This window comes from Rhineura floridana, chromosome 2 (assembly GCF_030035675.1).
Source record: "Rhineura floridana isolate rRhiFlo1 chromosome 2, rRhiFlo1.hap2, whole genome shotgun sequence".
NCBI classification, from domain to species: Eukaryota; Metazoa; Chordata; class Lepidosauria; order Squamata; family Rhineuridae; genus Rhineura; species Rhineura floridana.
In genome coordinates this window covers 95080235-95094459 of record NC_084481.1, presented here as the reverse complement: position 1 = coordinate 95094459, position 14225 = coordinate 95080235, and the positions used below count along the sequence as shown (strand labels likewise).

Genomic DNA, 14225 nt, shown 5'->3' with positions numbered 1-14225 from the left:
TTAGACTTGATCAAGATCTTTATTACAGAAGCAAACATGTACCTGTAAAATGTTGGGCTATCCAAGTAATGTCAGTCAGGCTGCAATCGTTAAGGCTAATTACTACAAAATAAGCCCATTTGAATTTGGTATGACCCAGAAGTTGAGTACTCATGCTTAGGATTGCCTAGTGCAAATATATTATTATTATTATTATTATTATTATTATTATTATTATTATTATTATATCCTGCCTTTCCTCCCAGCAGGATCCCAGTGCACCATTTATGGTTGGGATGAGGAGTTTGAGTTAAGGATATGACTACAGTACAGAAATAGATGTTAGACAAATTGTGGCTTGTCAGAAGGGGCATATCTGAGGGATTGCACATGGCTGCATGTAGAGTACCAAACTGACAGAAGACTTACCTGTACAAGTTGCATGGATTTAACTTTGAATCTCCTTGGAATTAAATCGGTTTAAGCACCAGCCTCTACATTCACCCATAAATACTTCTATCACAACTTAGAGATTGGTGTACATATATATTTGTGAGGATAACTATTCCAGTGGAACTTGTGCCAGCTTTTACAAAGAAGCTGGTGATCATGGATGTTAAATCAGTAATTGGCTTCATAAAACTATGTTAAAAAGGAAATTAAACCCTGATCTTAACCTAGTGCAAAAGCCTTACAAATACTTGTACTTAGTTAATTGAACTAGGTAGTCCTAACTGGAAAGAAAATCTGTTATAGGAATAGAGATTTGGTGCTGTGCAACCAACAAGTGGTCAAAGAGAGCATTCTAACCACTATCTAAGTATTGGGCCTACCAAGACTGAGACCAAAAGGGAGGCAGGGGTGGGAGAACATGTGGTAAGGAATCAAGATAATGGAGCAAGTTTTTCCCCCAGAAACTAAGAGTTTTTGCAAGTGCCTTTTTAGGAGGTGAGAAGAGATCCAAAATCCAGCAGATGATGAAACAATTTCCCTGTCTTCAGCAGTTAAATTCTTCCTAACAGCTCCTGGGAGCAGGAAGCATATGTGGTTCAGGGAGTTCACAGCAAGGTGCACAGGCCCTTGCGCTTGACTTCGACAAAGGAGAGCAACATTCCCAAGTTTTTCTCAGCATAGGGTGGGTACCGCAGGCAGTTGAGTGTCTCAAAACCGATGCAGCGGGAGAGGCAGCCACGCTGGTTAGTGAACGTGTCAAAACTGAACTTGCCGTGATACTTGCCAAACCCACTGCATCCTGCAAAAGAAAAAGAAAGCATACAGATCAAATCTTGTTCTCTTCCAGTTTGCCACACAGCCTGGGTATAGCCCTTCTATCCATTCATCTAAACAGGGTTGCAGCAGGTGTGCCCATAAAGTGCTCCCTTTTCACAACCTTTGACAGTAATCTGCAAGCCATTTTCAGGGTTTTGTACCTCCTGGGCACTGCAAGACTACCTAAATGGAGTGACTAAAGATAATGGTTGAAGCACACTAAACTCTTGGCCCGGAATAAGAGCAGTCTACCTTTAGCAAAAGGGTACAGCTACCACATACACAGTACGTACTTGGACACTTTGTTTTGATGTTTGGCCAGACTTCTCACTTTATTGTTACCAGTGAAATGGATTCACAGCTTGGAATGTAAAAGCAACTAAGGCTGCAGTCCTATACACCTTTGCCTGGGAGTAAGCCTGCTAGATATATTGGGACTAATGTATGAGTAAGGATGCATATGATTGTGCTGGACATGTGAGACTGACATTCCTTTTGATTAAGTGTGCCATATATGAATATGGAAAGGAAGGAGATGTTACATTCTGGCAGATTTTATTACAAAAATCAAAAACTTGCACCATTCCTATGGAGATGGATGGCTGTCCTGGTATATATGCTGCAAAAGTGTAATGTGAATGTACTTCTGAAACTAGAAGTGGTGGGACCTGCCCTGAACTGAACAGTGACTTTGCCACAATTAGGGCCTCCAAGGAATCATGGACAAAGGTGGGTCATAAGCCAAAATAAACAGATATCCCGGAAGCTAGAAGGGATCAACCAGTTCTAATGGTTATCAGGTGAATACACTTTTCCAAGCACAAACATAGGAGTTCTTGCATCAACCAGTCACCCATGCAGCATTCTGAACTTTGCATATTTAATTTCTGCCCTGGTGGCTGGGACTTGGGGTGTGTCCTCTTAAGCTTTTGGCACCACTTTCTGGGATTTGTCACTAACAAATGAGTGCTAAAGAGATATTCACCTTCCCCCCTCAATGACCTTCATGATGTTTAGGGAAACATCAGCTAGAGATCCTGCTTCCAATAAGCTTGTTGCTTGAAATGGCAAGCTAGGTACTGATTCATACACAGGACTCCTCATACGTAGGCAACCAACAAACATGCCATTTCATGTGAAAAGTCAGATGAACTCTTCCACACTAGGGGATGCGCTGATGAGAGAGGATTCTAGCCTATGAAGGCTTTAATCCTTCCTCCCAAGCATCTCCTGGTTCTGACTGCTGCTACTTCTAAAGTTAAACAGTGAACCTTCTGCCCCCATCCCACCAACAATTAAGTTAGTTACACCAGAAGATTGCTATAATTTGGTTCAGGAAGGCTTCCAAGCCTGCTGCATCGAGCAGCAGGCTGGAGCCTTTCCTGCCAACAAATCTATTCACAAATAAGCAACCCAGACGGCAGGCTGATATGGCATGCTAGGATACTTGTTGGCAGTTAATTCCTTTTTTACATCATGTGCATGGAATCAGCAAATGCACCAAGAGCAATATGGAAACCTTCAAGGACTTTGCCCCTCACCCCAGAAACAATTTAAAGACAAAGAGAGAGGCGGTATATAGAGAGAGCCTTACATGCTACCTCTGGGAAAGGGAGTACCAGATTGGGAGGATGAATGTGCAGAGGTAGGGGACAGAGATAGCAGAGGGGATAGAGGTCTTATTCATACCAATGCCACCAAATGGTAAGGAGGTCAACGTTGCCTGCATCAAGGTATCATTGCCACAGAAGCCACCGCTGCTGGTACAACCCAATACCTGGTTCACAACCTATAGAGAGAAAAACAGCAGAAGAATATCATGAGTCCTGCCCCTGGTAGCTCCAAGCTTAGGGTTCAACAGGGTCCAGTTGTGTAATAAGGGACACTTGCAACAATTTCTGTTCTTCAGAGTTTTTTTTTTAAAAGTAGCTCTCTCATAGGGAGAGAAAATGGTGGGAATACTGGGCAGTGATACCTAGCCACTTTGGCTTGTATGTCCAAGCCCACTTCGCTTATCTAAGGCAAAATGGTACACTCTGGAGCAGTGCTGACATATGAGCTTTTAATTTAAAAAATGTAAGAAAAGCTGAGATTAAAATCAAGTAACATTAAATTTGGATTGGAAAAATTAAAAATCAAATCTTAACAGTTCAGGCCAGGAAGCTCAAAAAGCTTCCTGTTTTCTTACACTGGCATGGCAAGAACTAAAATCTGAAACTCTATTGGAATTGTTTTTAGATGTTTTAAATGTTTTATCATTTGTTTGCCACCCTGGGCTCCTTTAGAATTTATTTGATAAAATAGATTTATTTGATAAATAAATAAAATACTTTTCAAACTGCATACTGGATTACTTATAGCACCACTTCATAGTCCTGTTTGTATACCTGGATTTTTGGTGCATAATGAAAAGCCTGATTGGGCATGTATTCACATCTTCATCTATCACAACCTCATGTTCTATGTCTGCAGTTCAGAGCAAATTCACTCCTGTTTGAATACAGTGCTGACTGGTATGTGGTCACTGACTTTCATGGGACAGATATACTCTAGCTTCCTCCATGCTCAGGCTGCAATCCTATGCATACTTACTTGGAGAATAACACTGCAACCCTCTATGAAAGGCAGCCTTGTACTCAAAGGGACTTATTTCTGCATATATATGTATTGGATTATGCTGCAACTAAGTCTCCTTCAACTCAATGGGATTCACTTCTGAACAAACAATAGGCTGTACATCTATCATATACAAATCTGTCATACGGCACACAAACGCAGGAGGTCCTGCACAAGATCCTACTGCAATCCCTAATGCCGCCGGTGCACTGTTTAAACACTACGGACATGCAGAGAAGTGATGTCTGGAGCTTTTCCATGCATACTAAATGAAAGTTCTTCCAAGGTTTCTAAGTGTTGGCCAGCATTGGTAGAATGACTGCAACTATCCTGACCTTCCTGGATAGGGTGTGCTACAAGCCTAAAACATACCTTGCAGTCGCAGGAGAAGGCATAGACAGCCAGTGGGCGTGGCCTGCAGTTGATGAACTGGATGGCCTCATCCAAGTCTGCTACAGTGACAATGGGCAAGATGGGCCCAAAGACCTCTTCTTGCATGACTGGCTCCCATTCCTTCACATCAGCCAGTACGGTGGGAGCTGTAGGCAGGAGATTACACCACAACATGTTATACTCATATACTGCTCCCATGCCCTTCCATTTAACCAGGGCCTTAGTTTTCTCCAAGGCTCCATTTCCCAATGTGCAAGTCCACAAATGTAGGGCTTTCTTCCTCCTCTGTTAAAATCCTTGCCCAAATAGATTAAGCGCTTTATAGGAACCTTCCTAAAAACATCGTGTTTTTATATTTGTTTTAAACATTTTAGCATGTTTAATTGTTTTTAGATGTTTTTAGTTTTTAATTGGACAAATTCATGGAGAATAAGGCTATCAATGACTACTAGCCACAGTAGCTGTGTTCTAACGCCACCATCAAAGGCAGCATGCCTTTGGATACCAATTGCTGGGAATCACAAGTGGGGAGAATGCTGTTGCACTTGGGTTCTGCTTGCTGACTTCTCATAGGCATCTGGTTGACCACTATGAGAACAGGATGCTGGACTGGATGGGCCTTTGGACCAATCCAGCAGGTCTCTTCTTCAGTTCTTAAATGTTTTAAATAGGTTTTAAGTTTAACTGTATTGTTTTATTGCTAATGTGTTTGCAACCCTGGGCTCCTTTGGGAAGAAGGGCAAGATATACATTTTATAAAGAAATAAAATAAAAATCAAAGAGGGCCTCTCAGTCTTTTTCGCATTCCAGGCCCCCATCACCAAGCCACTTGCTCACCAATGTAACGTTCACACTCATCAGAGTCTCCACCAATGGCTACTCGGCCACATTCCAAGAATGCTCGGACACGCCGGAAGTGCTTATCGTTGATCAGGCGGCCGAAGTCAGGCGATCCCTGGGGGCAGTCACCATAAAATTCACGGATAGCCTGGCGCAGGCAGGGCATCAGCCTCTCCTGTGTTTCAATGGTACAGATCACATAGTCTGGTGCAATGCAAGTCTGGCCAGCATTGAAGAACTTTCCCCAGACTATTCGGTTGGCTGCATTCTGGAAATTGCAGCACTTATCCACATAGCAGGGATTTTTGCCCCCCAGTTCCAAGGTCAATGGTGTCAGGTTTTTGGCCGCTGCAGACATGATAATCTTTCCCACACAGGTACTCCCTGTAGAGGTATGGCAAGATTTAAGGAAGTCACAGAGAGATACAGACCACATACTCTGCACCAAGAAAACCCAAATTCTGTGCTTGAAAAAGAATTATGGAAATAAGTAAATTAGCCTGTATTTCTTTTGTATACTTTATTGCAGTTCCAAGATTAAGGTTTTTAAAAAATGTGGAAATCTAACATTTTAAAACAGGCAACAGAAGTGAGAAAGGGGAAGGACTCGTATTTTGGAACAGGGAGACAGGACCTATAATGACATTGTTTGCTGCAAATTATACGTTTTGCTGTGGTTATTGGGAGTTTTGTGGGTCTTTATGAACTGCATGTTTACATAAGTTAATATATGTTTATGCTGTTAAAGGTCACCTGTAAAGAAAATGTAATCAAACTTGTTCTCCAGTAGTTTGGTTGTTTCTTCAGCACCACCTGTCACTACTGCAAAGGTTTCCTGTGAAATAAGAGAAGTGCCATGTTTCCATTACTCCAACTAGGCCTGTCCACCATCCATAGCAATCACCACCCACAATTCACACTTCTGGTCACTTAGGGGATTGCCATATTAAGTGCAAATGCATAGCCATTAGACATTTTAAAAAAGAAAAGCCACTTTGCAATGGGAATATTTAGAGAACAGAAGAGATGGAGGCAGGGAATGCTGAACCCTTTCCACACCTAATGCTTCTCTATTCTGGATTGCGTACATGTAAACAGACGTTTCCCTGCAGGAGGAAAAACAATTTGTAGTAAGGAAATGGCAACTGTTTGATCCCGTCTAATTTTTTCCCTCCAAAAGCTGCTTTTCATTTTAAAAAAGCCCAATATCAGGGCTTAGCTTTACATACATGTATGCAACATGTCGTTCATTAAAACACGCTTGGATTTTAAGAGGAAAAAGAATGTAGTGTCTGGTCTTCATCTGGTGAATATTTATATCACATTATTCCATAGTGATCTCTTCCCCTTTACATGCAATTCCACAGAGCTCCTAATGTCATAGACATGCATGTCATCTATCACTAACTTTTCTACAGCATTAAATCCAGGAAGCGAGGTGCATTTTTTACTTCAGATAAATGAATTAGCAGTAACTATAACTCCCTACTTAAAATTACTGTGACGTTGAAGCCACACATATCTATGAGAATGCAAAAGGGGAGCAGGGTCAAACCATGTTAAGGGATAAAAAATCTGCAATGAGTGTTCTTGTGTATGTGACCCTTGCTGGCATACCTTCCTCTTTCAACAAGCCTTTTAAGTTGAGACCTTACCCCAGTCTGTGTCTGTGTTGGAATTGCTTTTTAATATGTTTTAAACCTTTTTTTAAAAAAATATTTTAACCTTTTTTAAGGTGTTTTGAATGCTTTAAAAATGTTTTAAAGATGTTTGTTTTAATGTATTTTAAAGTCTGTTTTTAAGATGTTTTAAAGTTTTAGTGCATTTGTTTGCTGTTCCTGCTGGGAGGAAGGGCGGGATATAAATCAAATAATAAATAAATATAATAAATAAATACACATGCCCCAAACTACAAAGGGCAATCAAAATGATCAGGGAGCTGGAGCAACTCCTCTACATGGAAAGGTTGTAACATTTCAGGCTATTGAATTGGGGGGAGGGGGAAGCAAGTAAGAGGAAACATGATAGAGATACATAAAATTAGGCATGGTATAGCAAAAGTGGATAGAAAGAAGCTTTTCTCTCATAATGCTAGAAACCAGGGTCATCCAATAAAATTGAATGGTGAGTGATTCAAAGTACTCATGCATACTCATGCCGCCCTGGGCTCCTGCTGGAAGGGCGGGGTATAAATAAAATAATAAATAAATAAATGTAAACTATGGAATTGGCTTCCACAAAACTGTGGTGATAATGACCAACACAGATAGCTTTAAAAGAGGATTTGAAAAATTCACGGCAGATAACGTTATCAATAGCTACTAGCCATGATGGCTACATATTATATCCAAGTTCAGAGATAGCAGGCCTCTGAATACCAGTTGCTGGAGAACAGCAGCAGGAAAGAGCTTGGAGGTTGGCCACTGTGGAAAACAGGGCTTTGATAAGGCTTTGGTCTGATCCAGCAGAGCTCTTCTTATGTAATGCAGTTTCCCACCATGATCCTCCTGAGAGGTGAGATAAATGTTGACTGCTACACATGCTAACTTTACAGTACCCATCACACCAGGATAGTGAGACAACTGTAATTTTCAGAAGCAGGAAGAACGCGTGTAAGTTGACATCAGTTGTGTTTCGGTGACAAAATAAGACGGATTTGGAAGGGATCGAGGAACTCACCGGGTCAAGATAGCAAGGCAGTGCTTCAGCAAGAAGCCTTTCAGTGTGGCTGGCTAGCTCTGCAGGTTTGACAATTACACAGTTCCCTAGTGGGAGAGAAGAATACATTACCATGATGACACACGATACAAATCTATGATGTGCCTGGATACAAGCAGCTGCAGCAGCCACTCTAAAGAGACCAGTGGAAGAAGAGAAATGGCAGCGGGGATACTGCCAAGAGGTACTAGGTGGAAGACCTCAGGTAGCTTTTCACTCACCAGCTGCAATGGCCCCCACAAGAGGCACCAAGAGAAGGTTGACTGGGTAGTTATAGGCTGCAATGATGAGTACCACACCCAAGGGGTCCTTGCGGATGAAAGCACAGTCGAGCTTGGTGGCCTACAGGAAAAAAAAGACGGGAAAAGTCTGTGGAGCAGAATGAAATATAACAAAGCAGGTTATAGAAATAAAAATGCTTGGTTGGCCTCAGGGTACAGGCCTATTGGTTGTGTGCTTTCCAAATTAATATAGGGACTTGCTAATATGGTTAGCCTGGCTTGCCCTCTCTTTTCTCTATTTTACAAAGGTGCTGCAAAGGCCAAATAGCATTGGAGATGAAAAGCGGTTATATTACAGGGTTATAATACCTTGCTGATTTTTTTTTTTAGTGGCCATGTCTTAATGGCATTATTTCGTGCCTAGCCTAGCAAGACTAGGAAGTATGTGCATCAGATACATCTGATGTAAAAAGGAGCTTCCATTGTTTAGTTGGGATTTGGCAAGGCAGAAGCTGACATCCCTTAAAATCTATGGCTTAGATGACAAGCCTATGTAATATTTAAAGATGTCTTCACACATGACACTAAAAGCATTTTTGAATCTCTTGCACTATATGTGCACAGATGAGAATGCTGGATACAAAAGCAGTAGCTGCTGCTAACAACAGCATATTTTAAATCTGATTGTACATTTTAGCCATTGCAGATTTTACATTCACATTGCAGACTAAGGAAAACAAAGGGTAGTTTTAGTATAATGTGTGGAAATGCACTATAACAGCATAGCTTAAATGGGTTTAAATTGGGGCTTATCTTACTAAACCAGTTGAAAACCTGAGTGCTGGTGGCCCAGGAAGTAAAACGCTGGAGGCTAACTGCTGTATGCCCACTCCAGTACCTTACAAATAAAGTTAACAATACTAAACCAGTTGAAGACTCCTGCCCTTCAAAGTGAGCATCCATAAAACAGTTTTGAAAGAGCACAGCATAGATAAAAGATCTATCTTGAGGTTAATAAGATATCCCCATCAACACAGAACCACCCATTTCCCATATGTTACATTTCCTCTTCTTTCAGCCTGGTCTCCTTACCAAGTTCTTGGAAGTATTTTCATCCTTCATCCAGCAGCACAGGTTGTTAAGGGCATTGTTCACCTCATTCCTAGTGAAGGAAATCTCAGAGAGCTCCGATTCGAAAACGGGCTGTGGAGAGGACACAAAAAAGACGTCAGTGATGTTTGTGCTAGGCTCAAGAGCCACACCACAGAGCAACAGTTTCGATTTCTTTGACCTAGATGAGAGCTGAGGATAGTTCAGTCAGAACCTCTGGCTGGATGATCACACTCACCTTGCACAAGTCTTCATGCAGAGCATGTAGGAGATCTGTCTTCCTCTCATCCAAGAAGCGACCCAGTGCCTCCAGCTGTTCTTTCCGATAGTCCATGGAACGTGTCCTTCCCGACAGCCAGGTGGCACGCAGGCTATCCACGAGGCCAGTGTAGGGGTTCATACTGGGGAGACAGCAGTTCTTATTTATTTATTTGAGGCTCTTGTATACCACTTTTAACTGTATTATCCCAAAGATGATCCAAAGGCTCCAAAATATCCCATCCATGGATCATTTATGTTAACACTGTCGCTTTAGACAACATGCCACATAACTATGTCATCCTTGATGGATGTTTTCCCTTTCTTTGATCGTAGAGCCCACCTAGGGAGATTCATCTCTTGCTCTACAGCTTCTCAGCCTATTATCACAGGAGGAACAAGGTTCACAAAACACTATTGTACCTCAGGAAATGCTCAATGAACCATTTTCCCTTCATGCTGTTGGAGAGGTGTGTATGCACATTGGGCCAGAGGTACAAACAGCTAACCTGGGCTGCAAAAGAGCAACTGGTTTTTAGGAGATACCTCCACACTTTCCTCACAACTGATAGGGAAGAGGAGGAAACAACCAAACAAAGCTACACCAAGGTAGTGTGGGTGCACTGAAAAAGGAAATGTGAGGTTGTGTAGTATAGTGGGAAAAGCAACTACCAGGAGGGCTGAAACCAGACTTAAATGTGCTTTTTATTATGAGAACATTTTGCAAGCTGCTTTCAGAATCTCTCAGGGCTATAAAACTGGATAGAAGTATTATAAATAAATGAAAATAATCAGATCACATTAATTTAATTACTTTTATATCCCGTCTTTTCTCTAATGAGTCCAAGACAGTACACAAAGTTCCACCTCACTTTATCATCATAGGTAAGGTTAGGCTGAGAGTTGGTGACTGGCCCCTAATCAGTGAATTTCAAGGCCCAGCTTTGTTTTGAATCCAGTCTGACCACTATACTAAACTAGCTCTCAAATCCCTTTCCATCCCAACCACCAACATGATTTAGCTGACTCTTTTCACCTTATAAGCACAAATCTTATGGGTAAAAACAGCTACCCCGTTTCACAACTGCACATGTAGGTAAAGGGTCTAAAAGACGGACTAGAATCTACCCAGGTGTAGATTACTCTACCTAGTATAGTATGAGGAAATGAAAAGAGATGTGACACAAGCCTCTTTGTGGAAGAACTGGAAGAAAGGATGTCAGAAAACTGGAAAAGTAACAAGCATAAGGAGAACTTTATGGGTGGGAAGCGGTTAAGCAAAAAGTTTAGAATGCCGCGATCCCGGATCAGGCGTCATTTTGAAGAGGAATAACATAACCTCAGTGAATAACAGATGTTAACCAGCCTCAATAAACGAGCCCTGCAGTCGGAATATCAACCCGATCCTACCCTCTCAATTTCCAAATGCACAACTTTTTCTAAGGACAAGTCCTGTTTCCTCAGCTATCTCCCAAGCCTCCCTTTGAAAAGTCTCCGCCCAAAACCCAGCCAGGCATCTGCGGAAACGTCTTGTCAGACATGCACTGCGAGCGGTTCTCTACGGCTGTCGTGTAATTCTGACGTGCTGTCCTTTCACAGCTCTCCGGCAGCTGATTGGATAGTTCTTGCTGGCAGTAGCCCTGTAACTGGCCATTTTGAACACGCACAAAAGGCGGAAGCGAAAGAGGAATTTCTCCGTCCAAGTTTTCTCCTCTGATTATCTCGACAACCCTTTTGCAATGCAATTTTGCTTCACAGGCTATGAGATAGGATTACTGGGGATTCCCAGAATTTTGGAGGTAGGGTCTGGTGTAGACTGAGAGCTCCTGCATGGACATTGGGATCTCACAGAACTCAATTTCTTAAGTTCTGGAAAGAAGAATGACATGGTTAGAGAAAGCTATTTCCTCTAGATTCCTGGTTCAACTTTTATTATTATTATTATTTAAAGCATCATATTGATTTTCTGGGGTTTTGTTTCTCTTTCAGATTGTGGCTGATTTCTTCTTGTTTATTCAGAAACTAGTTTTGCTGGTTGCCTTCGCTCTGCCAAGTGTGAGCAGCTGAGCTAGCAGTTTTGACCTGCCCTGTTGTTCTTTTTAATGTCTTCTGACCAAACACCTGCTATAATCTCTCTCTGGGATGGAAGCAACTTCTGCAGTTTGTGTTTACATTTAAATCAGGCTTGAGATTGCCTTATCTCCCCTGGAAACCCTTCCTTGACACTCACTCAGTACAAAGAGAAAAAGACCCTTTGTACCTGTTTACATCTGCTCACTAGTTTATTACTGTTTAATTTATTCTAAGGATGTGTCCATGATCAAATGAAACCATGCCCTGATCAACACATATTGTACGTATGGAAGCAGATCAGCTGACTGAGGCATATAGAGCCTGGTAGACCTAGGTAAGGCACATGCAACACAATTGCTGAGTAAACTGCAGGATCTGTTCCTCTTGTGAATCTTTGGTTGCTTAAACCCTTTGGGTTTTTCATGATAGTTGTGGAGAAAAACAAAATGCATTGGAAGAGGTCTGCATGAACAACCATGTCATAACTGCCAAACAGAATGGTTGTGGAGACCAGTTGAAGCAACTGGAACAGTGTGCCTGAGTAGATAAGTAGTGTGGCTTCTTCGCTTAAGGTCCTGGATGCCAACATTTGTTGTGACATTTGCAATCCTGTTGTTGGTTTACTTGTATGTAATAGGAAGGCAGCAGCTTTTCATGCTTCTTGAACAGAATTGGAGTAATGGATGTGGACAGAAAAGAATGGGAAGTTATATAAAATGTACATACCGTGATAATAAGCTTTATAAAATGTACTTCCTTCAAGTCGATTCCGACTTATGGCGACTCTATGAATAGGGTTTTCATGAGGCTGAGAGGCAGTGACAGGCCCAAGGTTACCCAGTGAGCTTCATGGCTATGTGAGGATTCGAACACTGTCGTAGTCCAACATCTTCACCACTACACCACACTGGCTCTAAGCTTTATACATGCCAAAATGACCTGTAGAGAGACTATTTCCTGATGCTACATAAATAAATGTAAGACTGGGTGTACATTGCAACAGAAACTCAACATTTAAAAAGAATGGTTAAACTTCCATACTGTATTCTGACAGCAGCATTCTAAAGGATTCACATGCACACATCCATTAGACATATTTTGGTATGAATTGGATGGTTCAGGCAGGGGCGGCCTGCCTATATAGATGAACTAGGTGGTCACCAAGTTAAGGGGGTGCCAAATTTGAGGGGGTGCCAAAAATACAACAAAAAATACAAATAAAATAATGAAGATGTCATTCTTTCAGTTCTATGTAGCACTAATGAGATTGCTCTGTCCATGCAATCATTTCTGCTTGCCTGATGGAGCAATCTCCTCAGTGTGCTGTGGGGCCAATTGCAGGTGTGTGTGCAAGGGGAGGAGGGGGAAGCCATGTTCTGCTAGAGGGAATCCTTGCAATGACTCCTGCTAGTGGGACAATTAGTTGCATCTATCAGTATTTCAATTCTCATGCACGTGCAATAGGAATATGAATTAAAATTATCATAAAGAAGGTGGTCCATAAAAGAAAGGTAACAGCATTAACCAGGGCCTTTTAAAGGGAGAGCACAGAGGGCAATTTCCCTGGGCCTCACATGTGAGGGGGGCCTCACACATACACTGGACCACATGAACAGTGGCATTGCTGCATTGTTGCCAACTCTTTCTTTCAGAATCCCACTAACTTGAGCACCATAAATCTAATTTTAAGAAATCACAAAACAAACTCTACTGGTGGTCATGTCCTTTTGTCATGACAGCAAGAGCAAGATGGTTGCAGCCACACGCAGGGCTAATAGTAGCAACATTTTTAAAATTATTATATTTGTATCTTGACTTTTTTCCTCCAAGGAAGCCAAGGCAATTAACACTATTCTCCTCCTCTTCTCCATTTTATCCTCACAACAACCTGTCCAGTAGGTTAGTCTGAGAGTCAATGACTGGCCCAAAGTCGCCTAGTAAGCTTCATGGCCAAGCAGGGACTAGAACCTGGATTTCCCCATTCCAAGGCTCTACCCACTACACCACACTGATCTCACATACACTACAGGCCCAGGGTCCTCAAAGCAGAGCCTAAAGGCACCAGTGTGCTCACAGAGACCTACCAAAGTGCCCTCAAGGATCTTTGCTTCATTCACAATGATAAACTATTATGGCCAACAACTTTTCTTTGGCCCTCTACCATTATAACTGGCCACAGAATCGGAAATGGACACTACCAGCAGAGAGAAGAAAGACCATTTAAAACTGTTCCCTTTCTTCTCAAATGAGAACACTAATTAGAACTGAGAGAACAGTTCTAACTGGACAGGACCAGCAAATAGAAGAGACATAATAGTTTTAACTGGACATTATTGGCAGGAGAGCAAGTGGATTCCAAGAAGAGGAGTGGAGATGGCAAGTGAGCAGCTGTACCTGTGCCTCTGTGGAAGAAGGTAGTTACTGTGAGAAAAGAAGAAAATGGAGGATCTAGGCCAAGGGCTGGGGGAGAAAGAAAAATATAAGAGGGGAAGTATGTGCATGTGGGTATGGGTGGTGTACTTTATTTAGAGGTGATTTGGGGAAATGGCATGCCTTCTGGGCAATACATGTTATGTTGGAGTAGAAGACTGTGGATTCAAAGGAGTGGCTTTATGTTTTGGAGCATACATGCCCCATCTCAGCCTTTTACTAAAGTTCTTGGAAAAGTTATTTGTCTTTAGGCCTCCTGTGAAATGAATGTTTTATTTGCAGTAGTAAATTTTCACACACGCCATGGCAGCCATTTTG

At 41.9% G+C, this 14225-nt stretch overlaps 1 protein-coding gene across 3 annotated transcripts in view; it reads right to left on the bottom strand.

Moving 5' to 3' along the window:
* The window catches only part of ALDH3B1 (aldehyde dehydrogenase 3 family member B1), a 33884-nt gene continuing 19659 nt past the window's right edge, over nt 1-14225 (bottom strand). For 2 of the 3 annotated variants that reach the window (XM_061609509.1, XM_061609511.1), the window contains 9 exons: nt 9385-9547; nt 9129-9239; nt 8037-8157; nt 7777-7862; nt 5851-5932; nt 5095-5481; nt 4237-4403; nt 2938-3037; nt 1-1231 (listed from right to left, as the gene is read on the bottom strand). In XM_061609509.1, coding sequence (XP_061465493.1) covers nt 1038-1231; nt 2938-3037; nt 4237-4403; nt 5095-5481; nt 5851-5932; nt 7777-7862; nt 8037-8157; nt 9129-9239; nt 9385-9547 — 1411 coding nt within the window. In that variant the 3' untranslated portion in view covers nt 1-1037. Of the gene's footprint in view, nt 1232-2937; nt 3038-4236; nt 4404-5094; nt 5482-5850; nt 5933-7776; nt 7863-8036; nt 8158-9128; nt 9240-9384; nt 9548-10814; nt 10963-14225 lie in introns of those variants that run through there. The other variant, XM_061609510.1, reaches the window with a different exon arrangement.